The 27,955-nt window shown below is 57.4% G+C and overlaps 1 protein-coding gene across 3 annotated transcripts; it reads right to left on the bottom strand.

Moving 5' to 3' along the window:
* Positions 1 to 27,955, bottom strand: ARHGAP27 (Rho GTPase activating protein 27). 3 transcript variants are annotated; one of them, XM_063080513.1, is made up of 17 exons: positions 27,848 to 27,955; positions 25,946 to 26,623; positions 9,728 to 10,153; positions 8,978 to 9,160; positions 8,660 to 8,740; positions 8,504 to 8,587; positions 8,142 to 8,209; positions 7,749 to 7,839; positions 7,122 to 7,226; positions 3,882 to 3,980; positions 2,800 to 2,911; positions 2,566 to 2,679; positions 2,333 to 2,431; positions 2,110 to 2,187; positions 1,880 to 2,014; positions 1,624 to 1,729; positions 1 to 1,533 (listed from the first exon to the last, which is right to left on the bottom strand). In XM_063080513.1, exons 2-17 carry the CDS (start codon positions 26,603 to 26,605, stop codon positions 1,356 to 1,358), a joined length of 2,619 nt encoding a protein of 872 aa, XP_062936583.1. In that variant the 5' UTR covers positions 26,606 to 26,623; positions 27,848 to 27,955; the 3' UTR covers positions 1 to 1,355. The 3 variants fall into 3 exon arrangements, 2 of the variants coding, with proteins under 2 accessions (XP_062936583.1, XP_062936585.1); XR_010021853.1 differs by having other exon boundaries at positions 1,444 to 1,533; positions 1,624 to 1,721; XM_063080515.1 differs by lacking the exon at positions 2,333 to 2,431.

Consider the following 27,955-nt stretch of genomic DNA (forward strand, 5'->3'; position numbering starts at 1 on the left):
GATTTAGAACTTTTAAATACTTAAACATATGTATGAGGCCTCCATGTGTACTCTTGCCGTCCCTGCTGGCTTGAGGGGTGGGCTTGGGCTGGCCTCACTGCTGGACCATAAACTCCACCAGGGCAGGCAGCATGTGCCACGCCCCTATGCCAGAGCACAGTGCCTGGCACAGAGGAGCTGGCAATAAATATTGGCTGTGACATACGAAGAAGAGAATCCAAGTAAAATGCTTGGCATAGTGCAAATATCCAATAAATATCAGCTATTATTGTTTGTTGAACAGATGAATGGGGTGAGTGGGGATGGGGGCCAAGATCTGTCAACTGGGGTGGTTGTGTATGAGGAGGGAAGGGGTCCACATGTCCCTTCCTGAGGTCATGTCCTCCTCCCCCCACCCTGCAGGCCTCTGCTGGCTCTTCAGGGCAAGTGAGTGCCAGGTAGGAATCTTGACACCCAGGGTACTGGAAAGGGTGGGGGGCTTCTGCCTCTGCTGTTTCCCTTCTCTCCAGAAAGAATAGCTGGGGCAGCTTCCCTCTGCCTTCAGGCACCTCTGCAGGCCGGGACAGAACACACCCAGCTTAGTTTCTTTGCTTGCCCGTGGGCCCATGCTGGGGGGTTGAGGGAGAGCTGAAAGGATTGGTTGCCGGCCTTGCAGGCTGTGCTCTAGTGTGGGAGGAGCCTTTGCTGAGGAGTCATATCACCCACCAGACCCTGAACAAGTCATTTGGCCTCTGCAAGCCTCAGTTTTCAAGTCCCTAAGATGGGATTGTGTGTGGAAATGGTGCCTGTCAAGAGGCAGGTGCAGGGTGCACATTTAGTGCATATGAAGAACCCTTGCACACAACAGGAGTTGCTCAGGGAGGGCAGAGGCGGAACCCCAAACAGGAAAGCAGATGAAACCAGTCCACAGCCAGCCTGGAGAGGGCCCTGCAGGGGCGCCATCCCTGAGGCCTGAGGAAGGCAGGCTCAGCTGGCCACGCTGGTGGCCGGGGTCAGTCCTGTTACAGCAGCAGGGACATTGCCTATGGCTGCTTCATGACCAAATTCCTCCTCCCAGCACAGGCTGTCCCAGAAAACACTCCCCTTCGCCCCACTGTCGCCCACGCACAGTAGGCGCCGCTGTCAGGAAGAACAGAACCTAATTCACTCCGAAAGAGGACACGGGGCGGGGGGGCGGGGGGGGATCACATTTTGCAAACCGCCCAACAGGGGTCACCATACCCTCGGAACCGAGGGACGCACAAGTCACACAGGCCAGCGGACGGGTGGGAGGCGGAGGGTGTCAGAAAGAAAGTCCAGTCGCCACCCAGCTTGTGTGGCGTGACCACGGTCGCCGCCCCCAGTCCAGTCCGCAGTCAGTGCGGCGGGAAGATTTCTGAGCACTGCTGCAGGATGAGCTCCACCACCTGGTTCTGGAACACCATGGTCATGGGCATGCTGGTCTCTTCCGTCTCGGGCCGCAGCAGCGTGGGCCCGAACACTATGGCCACGCTCTGCACCGACATGCGGTTCTGCTCGCCGTGCTCGATCACCCTGCGGCGGCGGTGGGGCGGGATCAGGGCCCGCAGCTGGGGGCTCCTGCCTGGACCCTCCTCCCACTCCCGCGCGGCTCGCCCCGCTCACCGGCACAGGTGCTGGAAGAGCAGCCGCAGCGTGTCGTGGTTGGGGGCGGGCAGCGAGCGCACCAGGTCACGCACACAGCGGCTGCGCCGGGCCTGGTCCTGCAGCTCTGAGAAGGGACGGGTCAGAGGGAGGGACAGGGAGGCGGGCCGGGGAGGGACGAGCGGGAGGGTCGAGGGTCGGGAGCCGGCCACGGCGGTGCCCCCAAGCAGCCCAGCTCCTGCCCTCCCCCATCTGCCCCCCGCCCCCAGGTGCTCACTGATGGCCGCGATGAACTGGCGGAAGTGCGAGAAGGGGAAGAGGGGCTCGGGCAGCTCTCGAAAGAAGAGCTTCAGGGCGCCCGTGATAACGTGGACGTCCTCCCAGCGCCCATCGTCCAGGTCCAGACGCTCGTCTGCGGCGGGGGCGGAGAGGAGGACGAAGGGGGGCTCAGTACCCCTTCGCGCCTTCAGGCCCAGGGGCGGGGGCAGGGCTGGGGACCGGCCTCACCGTGGTCCACCTTATAGCGCAGCTTCTGGATGGTGGCCAGGTTCCCACTGATGCGGTACAGCCCGTCGATGTCCAGCCCTGGAGCAGAGGGAGGCGCTGACCCCGGGTGGGGTGGGGTGGGGTCTAAATCCCTGCTCTGATTCCTACTCAGGGCCTCCCGTTCCTTCCCCTCGGCCCTGCGCCCCCGGAAGAGGGCTAGCGGGCGCCCGCCCGCCGCGCGTACCCCGGGCCTCGACGGCGCGGATGCACTGCTGCACGAAGCGCGGCGCCGGGCTCCTCTCGCGCTCACACAGCGCGGCCAGCGCGCAGCCGAACACCTGGTCTGGGGGAGAGGCTCGTCAGCGCCCCCTGGCGGCCGCCCCGCGCCTCCCGCGCCTCCCGCGCCCGAACCCGCGGCCTCGGCGCTACCAGTGCCGCACTCTCCCGAGTGAGCCACGGGGCCGGCCCCTCCCGTACCTTTGATGTAGCCCTTCTCCCGCAGCGACTGCAGCGTGGGCCGCCTCTGGAGGAACTTGCGCAGCTTGTGCCGGACCTTGCTCAAGTCACTCTCCAGGCCCCCGGGCCCCGGGGCTGCAGCAGGGGAACGCGGGACTGAGTCAGTCGGTGGCGTCCGGGTTGGCTGGTAGGCCCCAAATGGGGCGTCACCACCCCTCAGGAGAGGTCTCCGGATGCTCCCCCCACCGCGCACACCTGCACCCGGCCGCCCGTCATCCTCTTTTTCTCGCCAGCTTCCCAGGCGCTCACTCGACCCGAAGTTCACGCTGCTGCTCTCGCTTTCCTGCTCCCGGCGCAGGTCTGCGGACTGGAATCGCGCAGCCTCAGAAAGTAGGGCCTTGGACCAGCCGGGGGTCCTTCCCGGATGGAGCAAGGGACCCAAAAAGCCCTCCCACCAGGCGTGGCGTGGAGAGCCCCAGCAAAGAGTTCCCTTAACCAGGTTAACCCCCCTCACCTCTACCAGGGAACCTCATGACATTCACCACTCTCAGCTGCAGAGAGCCCTCAAGGTGCTGTAGACAGACATCCTGTCCCCCCCCTTTCTTATCCTGGCCGCCCCTCCCCATCTCCCAGTTCCCTCTTCCATATTGTCCTCAGCTCCACTATACGCACTGCACTAGGCTAGCATGCCTCAATACGTGGCTCCCGGTTCTGAGCTTGCAATTTCACCTGGGGCCAGAGCACCATCGACAACCGCACTAGCATCGCCTCCCTGGATCTGGATTCCTACCTCTATTAATACAACCAAAAGCTGCACCCATTGTGGGCTTATAAGGAACTAAGGGTCAAAAAGTCGCAGGTCATTTCCAGGTGAATAGTTGTCAGAGAGAGCCTGCCCCATCTCTACTTATGTAATTGATATTTTGAACCTAAAATATGGTAGACTCCTGCATTCGATCCTTTTAAGTTTTCTCTCCTAGTTTGGGCTTGTCGTTTGGCCTGAGGCTGGTTTTCAGAATATTTACTTTTCCTTCTGCCTCCCTTGAAATGGGAAATTACTCTAGGATGTATCCCCACCCCCAGCTATAGAGTTCTCCTGCAGGGCCAACCCCAGGGCCTAGATTCACATACTTAAGGAAGGCTGTTTCTTCAGCAGCCCATCCTGCCATCCCAGCTATAGGGGGAGACTGCATCTGCAAGGAGGAGTATTTACCCACTGGTGCCATGGAGCACCCTGTGCCTGACCAGAGGGCCCCACCCATAGTGGGCACAGCTGCCCAGCATAATGGCTGGCCACACCCTCTCCACCAGGCCTGGAGGCCCCAGGCTCTGCTTACCAGCTCCTGGATGCCCTGGGCAATGGCCTTGTGCCAGGTGCTGATGATGGCCTCTGAGTCGTGCTGGATCAGGTACTCTGAGCCATCCCGGCTCCGCAGCTAGAGGGACACAAGTCACTTGATCATCCCTGGTTCCCTGGATCTGCCCTGATGGTAGGCCCAGGGGGGATAGGGTGGTACGGAGTGGAGGTAACCTGCTCCTGCCCCCAGGAACTCAGAGCCCAATGGAGCAAGGGCCTTACCCCAGGCCAAGGTCTTCCACCTCACTTAAAACAGTGGGTGACAGCATCTCTGTGTTACAGATGAGCAAACTGAGGTTCAGTGAGTTTTAGCAACTTGCTGGTGGGCACACAATTAGTGAGTGATGGTGTGCAGATCTGCGTGGCTCAATTGTCTGGTACACTTCCGCCTAACCCATCCTGCCTCCTATGAGCCACAGAGCAGGACAGACCTCACCCAGAGCCCTGGCCTGAAAAAAACTAAGTGAAAGAAACCTCCTATAGGAGACACCTGGCCGCTAGAACTAACAGTTAAGAAAATGGGAAGAGAGAAGATTTGGAAAGAGATCATGACTGATCCTGGAGAAAGAGTGCACCCCTCCCGTACACACACTGAGGACCTAAGAGTGTTGCCCCCCACCTGTTGCAGCAGGAGTCCCCACCCTCTCCCACCATACAGCCAACATACCCTCTTACAGTTCGCTTCAAGAAGCGTAAGTTAAACAAAACACCAGAGGGAAACTTTGTGCCACAGACTGATGGCTCAAAGCCCTTTCTGATGTGGATGGCAACTTGGACGGATCCCTCACCAGCCTCTGACTCAGGACCAGGCATTCCAGGTTGAGGGAACATTTGGCTGTGGCAGCTCACACCAACACTGCTCTTGAGGTCCGGTGAGGGTCAGAGACAGCAGAAGCTGTCTCAGACAACAGAAAATACTTCTAGAATCAAAGAGGATGGTCTTTTGACTGCCCTCCTTTTCAACATATACTTGAATAAGATTAACTGCTTTGAAAAATGAAAATAAAAAAAGAAAGAAATGGCATGTTCCACCTCATCCCTGTGCCCTGCAAAGATTAGAGAACCTTCAACAGGTAGACAGCACAGCCCCCCTCTAACCTCAGGAGATGAGCCCTGCTGTCTAATATCCTAGAGAATGGTTGAACAATGCTTCTAAAACAATAGCCATTATTTTTGGCAGCTCTTTCAAAACATAATCAGTTCAGATTTGAAAGTTTCATACACAAGGCAAAGCTGTATAGTTACATAGCAATATATTTCACAAAATATTTATCCTGCTGAACACACAGGCAAGCTGAGCTGTCCCACACCAACAGCCTTTGGGAGACTGTTTCTGAAGTTTTCTGTGGCTCTGGGGTGACTAGGAAGACCTGCTGTGAAAATGTCCCGAGTCCCCCTAACTGGTCCATCCTCGATGATACAGAATTTGGGGCTGTCTCTTGAGGAAAAATCCTGGAGTTGCCTGCAGGCCACCCCTGAGCGGAGGGATGATGGCCACCAGCCAGCCAGGAGGCAGGGGGTGCCTTGATTTCTACTCAGGACTGTCAGCCTTCCAAGAGTACCGTCTGCCTTCCAGCCCTTGCCAGAAAAGACAACTCAGAAAGGCCTGCTCTGAAACTTTCATCAAAAGCCCAGTCAGAGAGATGACCTGTATAGGGAACTGTTTGAAGAATGTCCCTCGAGGTCAGGGAAGGAACGTGCCTAGCAAATGTGATGTCCCTCCCCAATTTGACACCATGGCAGACATTGCTAATTGATCAAAGAACTCTACCCTGCCAAGCCTGGAGAAGGCTCCAAAATTCTTCTCAAAAGGGCCCCAGACCTACTGATCAGAGTAACTTGTGAGATGAAACCCAATTTCCAACCCTGCTCTGTAGATCCCCTGGTTCTAGAACTGAATAAAGCTTGGTGAATCATCAGAAAACTACACACTCAGGCTCCTTGCAGAAGCGCTTTTTCTGAGCTGAGATACAAGGCTATGTTTTTGGCTTTTATCATAATATGCTACCCAAGGCAGCCCTCAGAGCCCTCACTATGCCACCACGGAGCTCTTTGGCAGGGAATCGGCCTCATCCCTGAGACCCCATGTTCATGGAGCAACACACTAGAAATTTCTCCAAGAGCAAAGGGTTAGGGAAAAGTTTTGATTCCCTCAGAATCTGGATAGACTTTATTATTATTATTATTTTCAGCATAAGAACCATGTACCTGATAGCCGTCTCTTTTTACCCTAGCTACCAGGAAAACTGGAGGCTAAATTTTTTCCAACCACCTTAGCATCATCTACCTCTCAATTCCTTTCCACCTTGACCTCATCTCTATTTTTTTTTTTTTTTTAAGATGACCAGTAAGGGATCTTAACCCTTGACTTGGTGTTGTCAGCACCACACTCTCCCAAGTGAGCCATGGGCTGGCCCGTGACCTCATCTCTAACTTGTTTTGCTTTTTCAGTTTTGCCTTTTCAGTGGATTTTACCTGTTCACCACATGTGTTCTTGTTGTGATTTGCCTCAAAACTTTTAGGGACTGAGGTGGGGGTAAGAGTAGTTTAAAAAACTCTCTCTAGTATCGCTATATGCCATGTGAGACCCTGCCTCACTGTGTAAGGCCCTCCCCAGATGTGTTCCCTGGACTTTGGACTTCCCAGCCCCTGAAACTGTAAGCAATACATATTGTTTCTTTACAAATTAAAAAAAAAGTGGTTAAAAACATGCACAGCGAAGGGCGTGGCACCCAGAAGACCTTGCCTGGGACTTCTCTCTCGTCCTGCTGGAGGAGCCTGACAAGCCTGTCCACTGCCCTGGTTGATTCACTGGGAACCCAGTGTAGTCAGAAGCTGGGCTCTGGCCAGCCACAGCAGGCTGCCCAGCCCAGCCAGTCTGAGTAAGCAGCCAGGGATGGGGAGTCTCCTGTCTCTCTCAAGCCAGAGCAGCAGGGATGAGGGCCGCCATTCTAGGCATGACAGTTCCATCTCCCAGAGACCCCCACTTCTCACCACCCTCTGGTCAAGGACTATTAACTCAGCTCCTTGAGAGGGAACTGCAGAATCCTTGATGCCAGAAACACTGGACAGGTTCCCAGGGTAGGGGCAACTTTGGCCTTGAGCCATGAGAATTCCAGCCCCAACTCTTCCTAGGTCCCTCCTCTTGGGGCCTGCCTATAGTCAGGGCCCCAGGCCATCAGTAAGCCCCTTTCCTCCCTCTCTCCACCCCACCACTCACCTCCAGTACATTCTTTTTGCTGGATTTGTCTTTGGGGGCCCAGGTGAGAGAGGCCCCCCTCAGCTCCACTGTGTACTCAGGGGTGGAGAGCTTGGAAGGCTGCCTCTGTGGGAGAGGAAGGAAGGATGGAAGAGCAAGGTTACAGGGAGCCCACAGCTCAGAGGGGCCTGTTATAGCACTTTGGCTCCCCCTGGCTCCAGGGACAGGATGGGGTCTCTAGCACGGCCAGGGAACAGCTCTGGGGAAAAGGGGCCCAAAGGTATACCTGGAACCCAGAGATCCTGGTGCTTCTTAACCCTGGAGTCTTCTGGCTGGCCTGTCCACTGCTGCCTGCCCACCCAGCAGAGGAAAGGAAAGGAGCACAGCCCCCACCCCTGTGAACAGGTATTCCTAAGTCCTGCCCTCCCTGCCCTCCTGGCTGGAGCTGTCCAGCCTCAAAGACTGCTCCCCATCCCCAAGGTGGCTGGAGCTGTTTGTCCTGGGGTGAATCTGCTGTCATTGCTCCCTCTCTGCCAAGGCCCACCTCCTTTGACACTCATGGGCCACTATCTGACACCTGGCCTTTCCCAAGCCAGGTCAGATAAAGAGGAGATGGAGTGGTCCCTGGCCTGGGGGCCTGGGCCTCACCAGGCCAACTGCAGCTGAGGTCTTGGAATCCTTGAAGAATGTCAGGATGCCACCCTCCAGCACTGTCCAGGAGGCATTCCAGTGCTTCTTCCTAGGTGGGGGTGGAGAAGTGGGGCATGGGCAGGACTTAGATTTGGTCCTGGGCTGAGGCCCACCTCTCACCCCCAGGAGCACAGAGCTCAAAAACCCAGCCTGGGGCACCCAACTGTGAGGGCCAGATGGTAGCCCAGCGATCTTGAACAAGTCACTTTAATCTCTCAGTGCCTCAGTTTCCTCACAGGACCTCTCATGAAGTCGCTATGAGGATTAATAAGCCTGGCATATTGGAAGTGCTCAGTGAATCTCATAACTCAGGCCCACCCTGCCCTGGTCTGGGTGCTGACAGACTCTCACCGGAGCTGCTTTCCCTTGTCCACTGTCTTGGTGCGATGGAGCACACCTGCCTTGTCCAGGGTCTTGATCTAAGAGAGAGAAGGGGAAAGAACGCGTAGTTAATGGGGTGAGCCACAGGGGGCAGAGGCTAGTCTCTCCAACCCCACAGGCTGGGCTGAGTCTCCACTGAACCCATGTCACCGGCCCAGCCTCCTGGCTGGGGGTGGGGGTGGGGGTCTGCTCCTACAGCAGCAGCAGCAGGAGAGATTTTCTCTCGGCTCCCAACCTTGCCCACCTCTGGGAACTAGTGTTGGGGTCAATGGGGGAGACAGATATATCCCATCCACTCCCTGTCCCCAGGACCTCTGTGCCCCCTTCCTTACATTCTCCTCCGGGGGGCTGGCCTGGGCTTGGGTGTCACTGTCCTGGCTGGATTTGCGGATGCTTCGAGGCGCAGGAACAGGAACCTAGGAGAAAAACACTGTCATATATAATCCCCTCGACTCTCCCCAGCCACTCTACCTTCCCCAGTTGGTTACCTGGGGCAGCTCCCACCGAACAGAGGAGTCATCTGGGTTGTAGAAGTATGGCCTCCCATGCTGGTCCTCCAACCTCACCCACTGTGGGAAGAGGAGAAGAGGGACGGTCAGGGTCCCCAGCCAGCTCTGGAGAGGGCAGGAAATGGTTCCCTCCAACCAGAGTCCAAGATAGCGTTAGGGACATTGGAGGTGACTCAGCATCTTGTCTGGTTTGGGGTCTGCGTGGGAGCTGCAGTTTAGAGTTTAAGGGGAGCCACAGTGAGGAAAGCTGGAGGGAGTGACCCGCAGCTGTCCGGGTCCCTCTGCTCGGTCCCTTACCTGCTCTTGGGTGAAGTGGTTAGTGTAGAGCGTCTGCTTGTCCGGGCCGATGTGACAAGACCAACCGGGGGGTGTGGTCAAGGGAGCGGAGGGGCCGGGGTCACCCAAAGAGCCCAATGAGGCATAGTCCTCCTCGGGGTAACTGGCCAGCACCTCGGGATAGTCCGTCTCGGGTGTGGGGGGCTGCAGAGTGCAGAAGGCGGAGTCAGAGGCTGGGTGCCAGTACTGCCCCCCGGCCCCGCCCCTCCCCTCTTGTCCCTGGAGCCGTGTGGAGCAGGAGGCGGGGTCAGAGTATCTCAGAGATAGCCCCGCCCACCAGGCCCCGCCCCTCCACTCTTGTTCCTGGGGCCGTGGGGAGCAGGAGGCGGGGTCAGAGTATCTCAGAGATAGCCCCGCCCACCCGGCCCCTTCCCCTCCCCTCTTGTCCCTGGGGCCGTGGGGAGCAGGAGGCGGGGTCAGAGTATCTCAGAGATAGCCCCGCCCACCCGGCCCCGCCCCTCCTCTCTTGTCCCTGGGGCCGTGGGGAGCAGGAGGCGGGGTCAGAGGCGCTCAGAGATAGCCCCGCCCACCCGGGCCCTTCCCCTCCCCTCTTGTCCCTGGGACCGTGGGGAGCAGGAGGCAGGGTCAGAGTATCTCAGAGATAGCCCCGCCCACACGGCCCCTCCCCCCCACTCTTGTCCCTGGGGCCGTGGGGAGCAGGAGGCGGGGTCAGAGGCGCTCAGAGATAGCCCCGACCACCCGGGCCCTCACCCGCGGGTCCCTGGGGCTGGTGGGGCTCAGGCTGGGCTGCATCTCCAGGTCGTCCTCGGGCTCGTCCTCCAGCTCGGGCTCGTCCTCGTCCTCCCAGACGGTCTCGCCCGTCAGCGGGTTGTAGAAGAACACCCTGCGGCTGTCTTCATCCCAGTATTGGCCCCACTCGGTCTCGGTCTCGAGGCTCTCGCGGCTGCCCACCGAAGCCCGGGAGGTGGCCGGGCTGGTGGCGCCCTCGGCGGCCTCGAAGGGAGACTCCCACGTCGTCACGCCCGTGTCCGGGTTGTAGTAGTAGGGGCGCCCGGTTCCTGTGTCTGTGTGTGTCTCCCACACGGGACTGGGGCGGGAGGCCGCTGTGGCGCCTGGCGAAGTGGCCTGAGGCTGCCTCTCTACGTTCGCATACACGGGCTCTGGGGGGTCGTCCACCTGTGGCAGGAGGAAGGTAGACATAACTTTTAGGGGAGCCCCTGGATAACACAGTCCCGAGTAGACCACTTGTCACCTGGGTGACCTTCAGCATGACACATGACCTCTCTGCCTCAGTTTCCCTGGGTGTAAAAGGTCTGCTCTGCCCATTCTGGAAATCACAGTGAAAAGAGAATGAGGAAATATTCTTGAAAGTGCTTTGTAAAGTATTTAGTGCCCCAGATGGGTGGGACAATCACATTAATTATTAATGATAATAAAATATCGATAACCCAGTACTCACAGCTGTGCACTCACAGAGGCAAGTCAGAGGCTGGGTAGGAACAGAGAAATGGCTGAGACCCATCCCTTTTCTTTGTGCTCACTCAGGGCTCTGCTACATTCTACAGCCCCCACTGAAAGCTCCCACCCCAGAGAAAGCTCTGGAATTGGGATCAGTACTGCCTCTGGATTTGGGGCTGGAACTTCTCAAAGTGGGGGTTTGCAGGTGTCAGAATCAATTCCAGATAACAGAGGGGAAGAGATGCCAGGCAGATGGGCTAGAGAATGGATGGGCAAAGAAGTGGGAGTCCCTATCCCCCTCCAAAGGGAAGTGGGGATAGATGGGGGTTCGGTCACACAGAATATGTCTGGGCATGCTTAACACCCTCAGGAAACAGCAGCCTTCCTGATTAACACCTCATGGCTCCCTGCTGCCTGCTGGGCAATATCCAAGCCCTTGACCAGGCCCAAGAGGCCTGTCACCAAGAGGTCTAACACCTACCTGCTTGTGCTTCTGCCTTATTTCCTGCCACTCCTTGCCTCTTGCCTTGAGAACTTCAAGCTCCAGTAGCAGTGATTTGCTAGAGATCCCCACCCTCTCTGCTGTGTCTCCTCTAGGCCTTGGCTCATTCGCAGCCTGCCCAGGCCCATCTCCACCCCTTGCTCACCTGGCTGACTCCTATTCCTGCTTCCGGACTCAGCTCAGGTGCCAGGTTCAAGCCCATTCCCAAGTTCCCTCCAGTGTGCCCACCACACCCAGCACAGCACCATCAGCCCCCCAGAGGGATAGATAACTACATTATCAACCCCCAGGCAGCAGAATAGCATGCAGGGACTAATTCTATTTTCTGAGAATACGTAATGCTCCAGAGGAAAAGCAGATTTCAAAATGGAAGACTTCGCATAAGTCCAGTTTTGTGTTGTTGGAAACCTTCCAAAATGCTAACAAAGGTCTCTCTGGGCAGTTTGATTATTAGAGTTATATATTTTTTTGTTTTGTTTTGTTTCTTTAAACTCTTCTATGGCCTCAAAATTTTGTACAATAAAATATTTTAAAAATCGTAGAAGTTCCTGTGTTAACCGTGACACCCTCACTGAGCTATAAACTCCTCGAAAGGGGAAGCTCTTTCTGCTCAAGGCGGTCCCTCCTTGGGCCTTAGGCAAGTGCCTAAAAAAAATATCCACTCATCCAACTAAGTTTCACCTTTCCAGAGCACTGGGAATGCTGTGGCAGTGAACAAATGGCCGCAAATCCCTGCCCTGGCAGGGCTGACCCTGAGGGCACGTGCGTGCACATGGGGCGTGCGGGGACAATAAATGAAAAGCGCAGCCTGTCAATGATGATCACTGCTCTGCAGGAAAGCAAAGATACTGTCAGAGAAGGGTGTGTGCAGTTTTACACAGGGTGGCTGGTCCCCAGGAATGCAGCAGGCAGGGAGAGCTGGGGACACCAGTCCATCTGTTCCTCATCCCCCACCCGCACCTCTCCAGGCTCCTGTGTGGCTGAGACGGGACCCTCCACCCCACTTCCCCTTTCTCTCTGCCCCCCACGGCCCTCACGCGGCATCTTGTATTCCAAACCCACCAGTCTGCTCACTCGCCACCAACACAAAAGGCGTCTTCCTACCTCCTCGGCTTTGCTCCAGCCATCCCGTCAGCCTGGAATTCCTTCTCTCATTCCCTGCCTACCCAGATCCTGCTCCTCCACTGGCACGCAGCTTGCACCCCTCTCTGGACAGAGCTCTAACCTGCTGGCACTCTGCTTGTCACTCTGTTAGGGCCCAATGGCATTCTGCCTTGGTGGTCAGTTAATTGTCCAACCATCTGCCCACCTTCTCTGCCCCAAAAGGCGACAGTTTCTTGAGAGGAAGACCCAGGATCCATTTGCCCCCAGCAGGTGGGCCAGTGCCCTGAAGCATATGGCAGATCTGCCAGAAACACTTATTGCTTTTTGGTACCCAAGTCAATCCTATGCCAAACTTCAGCAACAAACACACACACCTGACACTATAGGAGAGACTGGGGGTAGCTTTGAGCAAGAACTTCCTGAGAATGAGGGTTTCAGCCACAGAAACAGGAGATTCCTTGGGAGGACAGGATGCAGGCAATGGGTAGAGGAAGGCGGATGAACCAGACACACCTCCTACCCACCCAGCTGGAGCCACTGAGGCAGTGGCCTTGCCTCTCCCTGGGGCAGGGGTTGGAAGCCCCATGGGGGCTGGATAAGCCAGGAAGGAGCCAGGGCCCTTGGAGCAGGCATTTCTACTTGGCAGGCCTCTGGCCATGGCTGAGTCCCAGCAAGCAGAGGATATTTTGGAGGTAGAAATTTAGGTCCCCAGCATGACCAGGCTGTCACAAGGAAGAGAAGATGCAGAATCACACTGTGGGGGCAGGGCAGTACCCCTTTGAAGGAAGCACTCTGAGGACTGGGGCTGCCCCAGAGGCCTGACTGCTTCAGGAGGTGGGGGGCCCTTGGTGGAACGGGGTAGGCAGAGTCTGCTCCCCATTAGAGATGCCACAGCCCTGTGGAGGGTGCTGAACTGCAGCATTCTGGAGCCCCTTCAATCTCTAGACTCTCCATAGAGGCCTCCACAGTGCCAACATAGGGGTGCTTTCCTCTCCTGGCAGAGCCTCAGCTGGGTTCTGATGGGCTCCTGGGGGCCAGGTGGGGCCAGGCCCTCCACCTGCTCTGGCCTTCAACGGTTTACAGCAGGGCCTGTTACCCGTGCCCCCCACTCCTGGAGGCCCAAAGAAGGCCCAGAACAGGGTCCTAACGATGGTACTAGGGACTCCTCGGTAGTATCCTAGAGATACAAGGGACACTGAGTGGGAAAGGAAGTGGTCTCCCCACCTCAGGCCAGAGGACAGAGGCAAAAGGGCCCTGGCTATCCCCACACCCAGCCATCTGGCCCCCAGCATGTCCCCACAGGGGCTTTTCCTTGTCTGCAGTTCCCTCCCCTTGTCCAAAAGCAGGTGGCAGCCCTGCCTCTTGCCCCAAGCTGACCACCTCTCAGCATCTCTCTGCCGCCCCTCTCAGACAGGCAGGGCCTCTGAGAAGGAAAGAGGAAAGAAGGGTCGAGCCCCAACCTCTCTGAGACTCCCCACTCTGTTCCCAGCTCTCCCAGCTCCTAGCAGGGCTGGGGATGGAGGCTCACTGGGAGCCCCTGGATCCCAGAGGCCTCTCTGCCATCCCAGCAGAGGCTGAGCGTCCCCTACCTGTGCTTGCAGGGTCTGACTCTGCCTCCTGGTCAGTCTGGCAATCATGTCCACCATCCTGTCCCCTCTGAGCTGCTGGGATGGAGCCCTGGGAAGGTTTTGGGGGTGGAGCCAAGGGGCACAACCCCAGGGCTGGCACAGGGCAACAGGGAAACGAGAAGTTGCCTCGAGATGGCGGCGGGCTGAGCCGGCAGCCCGTTTCCTGTTGGGGCTGCGGAAGCGCTGCCTGAGACAGAGACCGCCTGTGACCTGCCACGGGGGTGGGGTGGCCGGGCCTCAGGCTGGGGGCATTGTATGCTTCCAGGGCCACCACTGGCTGCCCCACTCAGCGCTCCGATGACTGGCGAGTTTGGAATCACAGGCCCAGCCCCAGCCGCAGAGCAGGCTGCACAGACGGAGGAGCAACTTGCAGCCGCGGGCGGGAAGGGTTGCTGCACAGACGGGGCAGGCACAAGGGGCAGCTGTGCACAGGGCCTGGGCTGCCCTGGAGTAGCTCCTGGGACGGAAACAGGACGGTGAGTGGCCGTCAACTCTCCCAAGGCCCAGGGAGGATGTTATGGGAAAGAGGAAGCTTATGGGGACAGGGGAAGGGTTCCCAAAGAGGAAGGGGCCTGGGCAGATGTGGTGTCAGAGGGAGTGATGTCTGGACCCCACCAGCCATGTGGAGGACAGGAGGGATTCTGATCACACCACCATCTGCCTGCCCGACTGCCTGCAACACCGGTCACAAAGACTCATGTGCCTATATGCACCCACCCCCACCTGCGTGTCCACATACAGGCACGAGTACGCCCAGGCCCAGCCCCGTCTCTCTAAAGACCCAGAGAGGGGAAAGGCACCAGCTTCCCCCTCTAACCAGGTACGACCTTCCTCCTGGCCTCTCCTCCCTTCACCTCCTCAAGCAGGTGGGTGTTCAGACCCTGGCCATGCACAGTGGACGCAGCATGTCCTTGGTGAGAAGCTGCAGCCCCTCCTTCAAGCCCATGGAGACCATTTTGTCTTCCCTCCCTGTCTCAGAGGCGCTTCCTCCCCAGCCCCGAGGGCCAGGCAGCACCTGCCCATCCACCTGCCCACCCGCTAAAGGCTCTCCTGCAGTGGCTGCCCAGCTTCCTCCCAGTTCAGGCTCTGACCCCCACCGTTCCACCCTGGGCCCCACTCATCCATTTCAGTAATCCTCCTGTCCCACCCTGGCTCTCTCCTTTCTCCCCTGCCCACTGTGGGCTCATGACAAGGACACCCAAGTAGTGCCAGGCATGGCGTGGCTTTGGGGTATGGGACACTTGGTAAGATCACATTCAGAGCAAGTCTGGGGCCTAGGCCCTACTCTGCCCTCAAATGCTCTAGTGTCACTCCCCACCCCATCTCCGGTGCCCCCACTCAGAAGCCCAGACTCCCCGGGGCAGATTAGTCCCCTCCTCCCTGGCCAAGGATGGAGAACAGAGGGAAACTCAAAGGCCTAGAGGCCTCTTAATTGTCACACATATGACACACCTCACCATCCCCACCCTCAGGCCAGGGACCAGGATACACACATGTGCACGCACGCACACAACAGGTCACCAAGAGAGATGGAGCCAGGCCCAGGACACAGGAACAGGCTCTGTAAATTCCACAGCAGCCAGAAACTCTGAGCCACCAGGGAGGAGCGGGGTGAGGGAGGGGAGGGAAGTGGACAGGTGTGGGAACCAGACCCTCAGCAATGCCCTGCAGGTAGATTAGGGGGACAGGGTCTCCCCATGGTAGGGGCAGGAGCGATGTGCGGGGGGGAGGGGGCTGGGACTGCAGACCTGTCAGGCGGCATCTTAGGGCTTCTGTTCCCCAGTGACAGGCCTGGCCCCATGACTGTGGCCTCCCAGCAGGCTCCCACCCCACACCGCAGGGACCAAGCAAACCTACACTGGCCCAGCCTCCTCTTGGCCACAGAGGTTGGTGCTCAGGCCTTTCAAATCTCATCCTCTGGGGCTAAAGGCAAAAAGAAACGCCCCCAAACCAGCAGCTCAGCCCAGGAACTGGCTCAGGGGGCTGGCGAGGGGACACGGCTTCCTCTGTTGACTCAGTGAGCCTGCTCGGGGCCACCAGGCTGGGTGGAGGGAAGGTATTGTGATCTTTGCCTCATGGAGCTTAACCGTGTCCATGTGATGGATCCCTCCCCTGACCACACCCTCTCCAGGACACAGACTGGGCCTCATTCTGTACCTACCTGGGCCTAGCCCTGAGCTAGAATTCCACCAACACGGAGGGATCGGGGAGGGTTGGGGGTCATGCCACAGGGTTGTGGTCCTCAAGCCTCAGAGTCCTTGCGGGGCACAGCCTGGCTCAGCCCTCTGAGATTCTGAGGGAACTGGTTTGGGCAACGTATTTTGTTTTAAGAACTCTCAGCTGATTCGGCTGTGCAGCCCAGGTGAGGTAATCTCATTACATGGATGTAGCATGAGATTCCAAATGCAACAGCTTTAGGTGAGACTCTTTGCTTGGGTTTGGGGCAGAAGCTTCAGCTGATTAAAAAGAAGAAAGAACAGAGCAGGAGTCCAGAGCCCTGGGCTCTTGTGTAGACTCTGCCTCAGCCTCTTTCTGAGCAACCGCTTGAATTTCTGGGCCTTGGTTTCTTTGTCTGTAGAACAGGACTGTCATCCCGTCCCCCTCACAGGGCTGGTCTCTGTGAAAGAGCTGAGCAGGCCCCTGGGTTCCCACACCCACAGGGACATGGGGATGAGCAGGGCTGCGCTTCTGCTTTCCTGACTTCGGGTTTTGATTGGCCACCTCGTCCCCGGACTCTGCCCCCAGCCTCTGGGTGACCTGATGGGACTGCCTGCTGGGCCTGCTCCTCCAGGGTGGGGCAGGGTCTGGGGTGGGGCCCCTTCACTGGCTCACACCACCCGTGCTCTAAGTAAGGCTGGCGAGACCCAGCAGGGCCCGCTTGGGCCGGGGGGATCAGAAGTGGTTTAGCAAGGAAGCCCCTAGCCAGTGAAGGCCGTGGGAATGAGCCAACCTAGGGAAGTGAGAACACGTGACCAGCAGTGGTCACCTTCTGCCCACCCCCTCAAATGGACCTGTGTCTGCACCCCCCACTCCTTCTCCTGCCCCTGATGGAAGGCACAGGGGGGTCCCGCCCAAGCTAACCTCCCCAACCTGGGCCCAGGGAACCCATAACCTCCCAATTGCTTGGAAGCGGCCTCATCTCAGATCTCCAGCCCCTATCTCCCTCCCGACCACTTTCGTCCCTTTGACATTTCAACAAACTCAAAGTCTCTCCATCTTAAAAAGAAAAAGTGTGGGCTGGCCAGTTAGCTCAGTTGGTTAGAGCTGCGAACACCAAGGTCCCGGGTTCTATCCCTGCTCTGGCCAGCCACCACCACCAAAATCAGTGCACCCCCTGGACCCAACTCTGCATCCCCCCTTTAACGACTAATTCCTTTCTCCCCTCCTCCTTTTCAGAGCTGACTTCTCTGTCCCCTCACTCAGTCCCACTGCTCAGAGGCTTCCCACAGATTCTTTGGTGACAGTCTGGTCCTCCTCTGGATGACTTCTCTCCAGTGTTCACTCCTTAAAATCCTCTCCTTTGTGGGCTTGGCTCCCCTCCTCCGTCTCTGCCTGCTCTTTCTCAGCTCTCGGGCCCAGGACCCACATCCTCTGCCCCTTGCTGATGACGCCTGGGGTCTCACCTTTCTTCTCATGCTACCGCTGCCGTGGGAGAGCTCAACCAGCTGCGGCAACTCCATCTGCATGTCCTTTGTATGCCTCGCAAGCTGCATGTCTGAAATCAAATTTGTCTTCTCCCTTCTCCCTTGCCCATCTCAGCATCGCCTCTGTTGCTGAAACAGAGACCTGGAGTCAGCCTCGACGGGCTTGCTTACCCTCATCTGTCTCTGAGCCCTGACGATCCAGCTGCCTAAGCCTTTCAGACCCACTGGTTCACAGGTAACACGGTGACGCCCCCACAAGGAAGCAGACAGGCACATCTCAGATGGACGTTCTACCGTGCAACTGGTTTGGTCTCTTGAACAAGTCAATGTCAAGGCGGAAGGAAAGAGTAGGGTTGTTAAGGATTTATGAGATAGCCAAAAGATACCCAGCCTCACTGGAAAGAGAAATGTAAATTCAAACTCCTTAAGATAATATATTTTACTATCAGCCTAGCAGAAAACAAGAGTTTGACAATGCTCAGCTGGCAAGGCTGTGGGGAAACAGACACTCTCCTCTGCGCTGGTGCAAGAGCAGGTTGGTATATGCCTCATGGGCGGCAATTTGGCAATACCCATCAAATACGTATAATTTACCCTTTGACCCAGAAATCCTACTTCTGGAATCTTTGCAACATTTACCTGTACTGTACGAAAGATTGTTCATTATAGCACTGTTCATAATAGCAAAAGATGGGACAGAATCCAAGGGTTCATCAACAGGAGACTGGTTAAATGAATTATGACACGTCCCTACAATGGAAAACCATGTAGCTGTGGGGGAGGAGATGAAGCCTCTCTATGCACAATCTCCAAGACATGTGGTTAAATCAAAAAGGCAACAAGTAAACCAGGTGTAGGACTGTGTGTACAGTGTACCACCTTTACGTAAGAGAGAAAATCAAGTAATCAGATATCTATTCATACTAGTTTGTGTTTGTGTAAAGAAACACTGGAAGAAAACAGAGAAAGAATGAATGAAATGGTGACTTGAATTGATGGAGAACAGGGCAAGAAAGCAGGGGTATGTGTGACAGTCTCCCTATACACTTTGTAATACTGCTTTGATTTTTGAAAACCTGTAAATACATTACCTAGTTAAAAAAATTCAAGGCTATTAGCAAGATAGAGGGGCTGGAAATGAATTACCACTGGAACAAAAAATAAGAAATCGCAAAGAGATATTCAAGTAAAGCAACAAGTTAAAGAAAAAAAAGGTGGTGCTGATAACACCAACGTCCCAGCCACCAATCAATCCGTCAATCAATCAATCACTGTTTTTCAGAACTTAAAATATATTACTTTACTAACTAAAGGAGAAGATATTCACTCTCAAGATTCAAATTTGTGGCCTGGAAAATCAGACAGAAGAAATATCTCAAATCTCAGAGCAAAAGTACATAGAGATAGAAATCAACGGGAAAAAGGTCAGAAACTGGGGGCACCCAGTCCGGACAGCTAACATGCAAATGAAAGAAAGGGAAAGAAACAATAATCAAGCAACACATAGATTTTCCTAAGTTGAAAAAGACCTGAGTCCCCAGACTGGAAACCGGCCGTTTTTCAGTTCCAGATGGGGGCGCTGAGAGTAGGCGCGTCCTATAGAACGTGTGTCTGATTAGGAATCCCAGGAAAAGACGCAGAAGTGATTAGGAATCCCAGGAAAAGACGCAGAAGCCATTAGTGGATCGGGAAGCACAACAGGGCAAGAAAAGGGAGTCAACAGAGACCCCACCAAAGGCAAAAAACCACAAGGTAAACGAATAAGTGTAAAATAAGCCAGAGTCATGTGAAGAGGCCGAGTTCTCCAATTGAAAGACAAGAGTCAGCTTGGGTTTAAAATACAGTGATATGATATACACAAGAAATACGCTTTTTAATAAAGTGATCATGGTTGAAAATAAAAGGATACCAAGAGGTACGGGGCAAGTACAAAAATAAAGTCAAATAAAATAGAAAGTGGCCATAGGAACAAGAGGGTGAAATTTAAGGTTAAGCGCTAAGACAGGAGAAAGAGGGACATCGTGTAATGACAGAAATCACAGTTTGAGATGACAGAACAGTTGAAATCTGCACGCTCCCAACAGCATTGTAGTTAAATATGAAAGGCAAAAACTACTGAAAGCACAAAAAAGAACTTCATAGAGAAAACTTGAGTGCGAGGTTTAACAAACCTCTGTCAGAATCAGAGTAAGGACCAAGAGAAGGATAGAAAGGAAGTGGAAGTTTGAGTGATATAAATCAATACACTTAATTTGATACATAGGGAACCTTATATCCCTTAAACAGAAAATAAACAAGTTTCCTATATGTCTATGAAAAAGTTAGAATAATTATTTACTTGGCCACAAAAAAAAAATCCATAATAAATTTTAAAAGTGGAGATTTTACAGATCTAGAGAAAATGTACACTTTCCTGATACTATATAAAATGGTCAAAATTAACTAGAGAACTAGTAGTGATGTGAGTCTAGTTACTGTTAATGAGAAAAAAAATCTGCTACTGAAAAAGTGCTGGGTGCAGAGGGTTTCATGGGAGGGAGCTGTAGAAGCCTCTAGGAGTCACCTCTGACATCATCTTCCTCCTCCAGGAAGCGTTCCTAGGTTTGCTTCTCATCCACAAGATCCCGGGAGGGGCGCTCCTCCAACGTGCCCGCCACAGCACTTGGCAGATGCATCCCCCACACCATAACTGGATTTGCTGGCCAATTTCTCCTCCTGGACAGAACTACCGGAGGGACGGGGGCCCTGCCTTGCTTTCTATCACTTTTCAGTGCCCACTACAGCACCTGATATTTACTAACTGAACGTGGTAAGTGACAGAAAAGGATGCGCAGTCATCAGTACACCGTGACGCCCCTATGGCAAGCTCCCCCACACGGAAGCCTAGGAAAGTGGAATAAATGGAAAGAAACCAAAACGCTAATGGTGATTAGGTTGAAATTTCCCCCTATCACCCAAATATTTGTAAAAAGGTTAAAATATCTTTATAGAGGGAAACAGTCATTTACACATTTGAACGGGCCAAGGGGTCTCTCTGTAGATGTATAGCAGGGAAAGAAGAAGACTGGAGGACCTGGACGCAGGGCCCCTTCTGCTATCTCTGCTTCCTCTTGGGCTGAGTTGGCCCAGCTCCCAGGACAGACACGGAGGCCCAGAAAGGACCCCTGCACCATTCACCTTCATGCCTTATAGGGGACCTCCAGCTGGGAGGAGAGGATACAGGGTGGGCATGGATAGAAGGGTCCTGCATGCCTCGTCTTGCCCTGGCCAGCAGCTCTAGAAATCCCCTCAACACCAGAATCCTTCCTCAACTTGGAAACAGAGCCTCCCGAATTTCAGCAAGAGCTCCCATGCCCCTAGGCCCCAGCCCTGGCAGCCCCACTTCCCCCTGACATCAACCAACAGCCACTGTCCCCTGGCTCCCCAGCCCAGACCCAGCTCCGAATCTCCCTAGCACTGTGATGTGGATCCCTGACCACATTCCTGCCCATAAGCTACCCCCTAATTGTGATCACGAACTTTCCCACGCCCCAGGGCCTGGCACTGACCACCCATCGGGGCTGGCATTCAGCACTGATGCCCATCCCTTCCCACTACTGGACAGAGACAGCTCTGGGAAGGGCAGAAGAAATAGATCTAGAGTGAGACCAGCTGCTGGAGCTCAGGAGGAATGGGAGAGGCAGGTGGCTTGTCATGGGGCCCATCTCAAGAGGCCTGGGGCTGCAGGGACAGGAGACTAAGAGGTGAGTAATGAGCCCCAGGCTCCAGGGTGGGGAGAGGTCTCAGTGGCCAGGAATGCGAAGGTGGGAGGGGGATAACTGTCTCACAAGCCAGGTCATAGCCAGTGGGGCTCCTGGCTCCTGGGTCAGCCTAGGGCTGCAAGTGAGTCACAGAGAGAAAGGGAAAGGTGGGGCCAGGTGTGAAGAAACCTGCTGAGCCACCCCAGGGCAGCTGCCCTGGCTAGGGGCAGGGGAGTTGGTGGGAGGAGGGAGTACAGGCAAGGGGACTCACTGGACCCTCCACTGGGCCTCAGCTCCTTGCTCTGACCAAGCCCCTTTCTAGAAGGACCCCTAGCTGGCCCTGGAGGGGGATAGGTGAGCTTGTCCTGAGGCTGGTTCCTTTATCTCAATCACAGTTGCCTCAGGCTGTCCTTGGAGTTTGTCCTGGAAAGCAGGTGCCAGGCCTCGGATCTGGAGAGGAGGGGTCACTGGGTGGGTTTTAGGATGGGTACAGGGAAGGACCAGGTGGGGAGCCCAGGTGGAAGGGAGGAGAGTGGGAAAACTGCTGTGGCAGCCCCCTTCTCCTCCAGGGGTCCCAATCCTGCAGCAAGGGGTCACTCACAGTTCCTGAGGAGCAGGAGGGAGGAACAAGGGCCTGGGGCTCCTTCCAGGCCAGCCCGCCTGCTCAGATGCCAGGGCGCCTCCTGGGCTGTTTGCATGAGAAGTTGCAGCGCCACCAAGCTCTAAGTAACTCTTTTCCTCCCAGCAGCCTATGTCCCGGCAGCAGGGGCAGGTGGAGGCCCTGGGGCGGGAATGGTGACCACAGCCATAGGGGAGGAATCTCAGAGGCCCCATCATCCCACTGGCTTTTGTCTGGCTTCCCTGGGCTCCCCGAGTGGCCTCCTAGGGGGTGGGAGAGTCCCCCTTTTTTCCACCTCTCCCTTCCCTCCCCGCAGCCCATGGCCACCTCAGGCTGGGCACTTTGGCTTGTACTGACTCTTTCAGAGTGGAACAGGGTGGCCAACCCTGAGGGCCACCTGGCTGAGACTGAACCTGGTGGCCAGGGTGGAGTTTGGGGTCAGGAAGCCTGGAACTGACCTGGACACAGCCACTTCCTGGCTGTGTGACCTTCGGCCAGTCACCAAACCTCTCTGAACCTGTGTATTCAGAGCAAATGGGGGTACCTGTGCCTGCCTTCCGAGCTGCTGGGAGCTTAACCCTATGTGCAAGCTTTTGAGTGACAGCCTGCAGGACTGTTGGCTGCTTTGGGACTGTGCCTTACCACACTGTGTCCTCAGTGTCCAGATGGCGACCAGCACACACCAGGTGCTTAATATGTACTCTTTGAGTGAATGGAAAGGCTGTAAAATGCTGTACATGGTAGAGGCTCTTCTCTTTTGGGGGTCCCTGGCCCTGAGCTGATGCCCTGCAGATAGGCACCCCTCACAGTCCCCAGTGAGCCTGTGTCACCTCCAACCTCACATCCCTGGCCTCTCTGTTCTGGGCCCCTCCCTTCTTTCTTCTGGAACCCCGTCTCATCAACTGCCTCCTCCCCATCCACTTCGACTTGGGCAGGTCTCCAGCTTCCAGGACTTGTCTACACTCTCGGTCTGCATCCTCACCCCACCACTCTGCCCCACCGCCCTCTGCCTCCAGCACCCCCTTGACCACGCTCCCGATCAGCAGCCCTCCTGACCAGCTGGCCTTCTGGTGGCCACATCAGGTAAACGTTCTGTGGCCTTTCTCTAACCTGACCTTCCTGTCACCTCTTTCTCTGCAAGCTTCCCCTTGACTTCTGGGCCACACTCTCCCGCCCTTCCTCCTGTCCCTGACTCTTGTGTCCTCTCCGCTCCTCTTTTCCTCCCTGTCTGCCACCTAAATTCAGGTGGGCCCCATCTCTCCTCCACCATTAGAGCAATGTGGGATTCCTTTTTTTTTTTTTTAAAGATGACCGGTAAGGGGATCTTAACCCTTGACTTGGTGTTGTCAGCACCACGCTCAGCCAGTGAGCGAACCGGCCATCCCTATATAGGATCCGAACCCGTGGCCTTGGTGTTCTCAGCATCGCACTCTCCTGAGCGAGCCATGGGCCCGCCCTGGGATTCCTTTTTTTTTAAGACATGTAAAAACCCACCCCCTCAGCTCAGACCCTGCCGAGACCCCTTCCGAAACTCCCATCACCACCACCTGCCTGGGAGACCACCAGTGAGGGTCCTCAGCCGTTCTTGCAGCCCCAGCCACAGGGGTCCTTTTTCAGTCCCACTCCCTGCTCTGCTAAGAGCCTTCAAATGGCTGCAGGATAAAGTCCAAATTCCTGGCGAAGACCCAGGAGGCCCTGCCTTGCCGGGCCCCACCCACTCCCAACCCCACACTCCGCCCCCGGGCCCCAGCTGCAGGGGGCACATCTTTCCACACCTCGCCTCTGCCCGTGCCCCACGGCACCCGAGTGCAGCTCCATCACGATGGCCAGGGCCACGATGGACGGGGGCATCTGTTCCTCCAGCCAGGTCTCCCCACCCCTGCACTGTGGCTGTGCCTCAGTCGTCCCGAGATGAGAAGGCTCACCTGGCGCTTGGCAAGTATTCAGTCAACTCACGCTTAATGAATGAGTGAATGGACCCGTAGGATTATGGACCCAGGTTCCCTGGCGGGGGGAGCCTGCTTCTCCCGCATCCTCTGAGGAGAAAGCAGGAGGCTCACCTCTCAGGAAATTTCTCCCTGAAATGGGGGGGTTTCTCCCTGAAATGGGGGAGAAACAACTCCCCATCCCTGGCGTTTGCTGGGGACAGGGTATCAGGGAGACCCAACGCAGACACTTGAATAAAACACAGTCACAGGGAATGTGGGAATGTGGTAGGTATTACTACACCCATCACACGGGGGTTGGGGGAAAACAGGACCAGAGAGGCTAAGCGACTGGCTGAAGTCACAAAGGGAACTTAGGCCACAGGTGGGGCCGGGTAGCAGCGTCTCTGCTCAATACCCAGGTCTCTGGCAGATGTCCCAGTTCCTCCCTGTGTAAGTAGCACCCCCCGCCCAATACCACCGCAACCGGGGACCTGCTGGGAGCTGGAGGAAGGAGAGACAAAGGCACCACCCAGCAGTAACCCTGGTTGCCCCAGGGGGTTTCTCTTCTCAGGAGATTCTGGGACCTGGGAGTCTCCTACTTCCTCTGTCCTGGGCTCTGTGGTGGTGGCCTTGGGCAGACCTGTACAACCGTGGCTCATGGGTAAGGGGGCTGCCGCTCCTCCTCCCCCACCTTGTGCACACTCTCTAGGCCAGAAACAGAGGTCCAGAGAGCAAGGCCATTCCCCCACCTCCAGGAGCGCACCTCTGAAGGGCAAAAACACGCCCTCACCAGGATGGAGAGTGTGGAGAGGCCCGGGAGTGCGTCCCCGGAGCCAGCCACCTATCCGAGAGGCCGCCTGGCGGGCTGGCAGGAGCGCGGGACGCAGAGTGCCCCAGTCCCCTTCCCGCCGGCCGGGTGCTGTTCTCCACCCTGGCCACAAGGGGGCGCGCTGCCCGACAGAAGCCCGAGCGAAGGCGGCGCAGATGCGGAGAGGACAGAGCCGACCCCGGCCGGGGCGGGTGGGCCGCCTCCTACGCGCCTGGCGCTCGCAACAACCCTAGTCCTTAGGTAGTGTGCTTACACACGAGGACACAGCCTGGGGGACTTAGGTGGCTCGTCAGCAGCCGACAGGCGACCCACCAGAGTAGCCTCCAAACCGGAACTCCGCGCTGTAACCGGACGGGGCGGAGGGAAGACCCGGCAGCGGCCGGCGGGGACTGTGCCTCCTCCGTCTGGGCATCCCGGACTCGGTCCTGGCTCATGGCAGGGAGGCAGCGACGTGTATTGTAATTATACCGAGTACAAAGAGAGAGATCCGAGGCTCGCACGCTCCAGAGGCCTCCCACGCCGCCCCACTTTGGGCTAAAGAACAAACCGAGACCCTGAGAGAGGAAGCGGTTTCCGGCAACCACACAGCCGGTGACACGTGTCGGCACAGGTCTGGGCATCGCTTCCCCCTCAGGCTGCCCCTCCCTGAGACGTTCCTAAAGCTCAAGATGCCGGGGCTGCCCGGAGGATTGCGAGGATGTAGGAGTGTTTTTAAAACGTGCTCTATTTTCGATTTCCCAAATTCACACAACTGGATTGTGAAGGGAAATAACACCCTGTCGTAACCGGCCTTCTTTCTGAAACAAACCCGAGTTAAAAAGAGAAAAAGAAAAAGGAACCGAACGTTGGAAGCAGCCGAAAGGGGAAGCAGACGCCTGACTTTCACATCCACCGCCTCCTCCGACCCCCGGCTCCCGGGACGCAGCGCGGCTGGGGCTGCAGAAGGCAAGGCGGAGGTCACGTCACCTCCCCGCAGGGCTGGGGGCAGCACCCTGTCCTCACGCTCATTTGCATTTCTGCAGCAACACAGGAATAGTCACCCTGAGTGGGACAAATAAAGACCGTCGACGGCCTCACATCGGTGTAAGTCCGATTTTGCCACCAACTGAATCACGAAAACCTTTGAGCTTCCAGGGAACTCTGGCACTTGGGAATTGCAAATAAGGGATTGAGAGCCGGTGCCACTCTCTGCCACTGTCCTCTTTTTTTTTTTTTTTTTTGACCGGTAAGGGGATCGCAACCCGTGGCTTAGTGTCGCCCGCACCGCGCTCAGCCAGTGAGCGCACGGGCCATCCCTAGATGGGATCCGAACCCGCGGCGGGGGCGCCGCTGCACTCCCAGCGCCGCACTCTCCCGAGTGCGCCACGGGCCGGCCCTGCCACTGTCCTTTAGTGGTTGAGGACGGTGAGCTGGTCCAGTCTCGGCGGGCACGGCGGTCGGCGTGGAGCCGGACACTGGGCTGAGCGAGTCCGCGCGCGCGCCCCGCCCGTCTCCCGGCCCCGCTCCGGCGGCTCACCTGCTCCGGGCTGTCCTCCCGCGGCGGGCCACGCACGTCCTGGAGGGCCTCGTAGACGTTCTCCGAGTCGCTCTGCGCCAGGGGCCGCGGGCACACCCAGGAGCCGGCCACGCTGCAGGCCTTGAAGCTGCCCGCGCTGCCCAGGAGGCGGGCAGGGGGCGCGGCGGCGGCGCGCGCCAGGTCGTCCAGGGACTGCGCGGGCCGCACGGGCGCCGCGGGCCGCAGGTACAGGCAGGCGGGCAGGCCCGGCGCCGGGCTGCCGCGCTGGGTGGCGGCGCCGCGCCGCGCAGGGCCGCACAGGGAGCCGGTGCGGCCCCGGGGCTCGGCGGAGGCACCGTCGGGGCCCACGGGCGCCGACGCGCTCACGAACCGGTAGTCGTAGGCGAGCGGCTCGAGGGTTGCGGGGCCTGGGTGGGACGCGGGCGGCGGCGACGGGGTGGCGGGGTCGCCGAGAGCCGGCAGCTCGCGCACGTACTGCGCGGGCAGGTAGAAGGGGCGGCCGCCGGGCTCGCGCCGCACGTGCCACCAGTGCTCCGTGCTGCGGCGCAGCAGCCGGTAGCGCTCGTTGGGCTGAATGGCAACGCGGCGCCCGTCCTTGCCGGTGTACTCGAAGGGGTGCTCCACCAGCACGTACACCTGCCCCTCGACGTCCGTCGCCATCGCGGCCGCGGCCTTTCCCTGCGGGCGACAAGGACAGGGGCACGGAGGTCGGGGCCGCAGAGCCGGGAAGGGCACGGCACTAGGGCACAGCAGACCAGGGTTTGAGTCCCGGGCCTGCACTCACCGTGCGCGTACGAGCCTCCGTCTTTCCCTCCCTGAAATGGGGACTTGCGTAAAATAATCTCTCCGGCCCCCACTCTTACCCCCAGCGATGGAATTAGAGCAACCCTTTCACTCTGCGGCGTTGATTATAATATTTGGTCCTCACTTCAGTCCCGTGGTGGGGAGATGGGGGTAACACTGGTCCAGGAAGATATGGTGAGTTTGCCCTCGATAGTCGATACATTTGACCGAGCCCCGCCGCGTCCTGCCCGGACGCCTCCAGCCGCAGGGGATCCACGGAGGCGCCGCAGTGCCCCCTCCCTCCAGGCGTCTGCGCCACGGGCCTGCAGGCTCTGCAGGCGGCCCCTGCGCCGGTCTGCCCTGGGGTTGGCCCTGCCCGGCTTAGTCAGAGTCTTGGCCTAGGGACCTCGACTGCCAAGGCTGGGGAACCGGTTCTCTCGGTTTCTCTTTCCTTCCGCAGCGGCTTCGCCGCAGACGTGAACCCGGAGCCCGGCCAAGTCCAGCCCGGCACGCACCGCCCCCGGCTCTCCAGCTCCCAAGCCGCAGCCCCAAAGGCTCGGCCATCGAGGCCTGCCCACCTGTCCTGTGATCCCTCAACTGCCCCGTGAGAGTGGCCCCTAGAGAATGTGCTTTATGGTAGTGACTACCCATGCGGTGTCCCCAGGGGCCCACGATAAGTCCCCCTACCCGCCCCCCATGCCGGCTCAGCCTGGCTCCCGCTGTGTCGGCGGAGGGAGGCAGAGGCCACCTGTAAATCAGCCTGTGTGTCTCCATCAAAGCTGTGAGCCGGCGGCCTCCTCCGGAAGCGGCTGATCCCCGCAAACCCTTACACTGACCACACCTCCTTGCCCCACAAAGGTGGCCCGGGACCAGCAGCCGGGAGCCTGGCGGCTTGCAGAGGCTGAAGGATGCCAGGAACAGGGTCCGTCGGGGGCCCAGAGGGCCCCTTCTCTACTTTCTCAAACGTTCCTCAAAGGGGAAAGGGCTGGAAACTGAGTCACTGAGCACAGTGGGCCCTGGAGGCGGGGTCAGCGCGCTGCCCAGAGCTGGGCCAACAGACCTCAGGGTGGAGGACATCCCCGTCCCGCCACCTTCCCCCGGCCGCCGCCGCGCACTCACGCTGCCTGGGCGGGCTTCAGGGAGCCCACGCGCTGGCTGGGCGGAGCCGGCGGAAGGCTGCAGGTTGGGCCGCTACCATCGCCCTGGGCGGGGCTTGCAAGGGCAAAG

The sequence above is a fragment of the Cynocephalus volans genome, chromosome 16, assembly GCF_027409185.1.
Source record: "Cynocephalus volans isolate mCynVol1 chromosome 16, mCynVol1.pri, whole genome shotgun sequence".
NCBI lineage: Eukaryota > Metazoa > Chordata > Mammalia > Dermoptera > Cynocephalidae > Cynocephalus > Cynocephalus volans.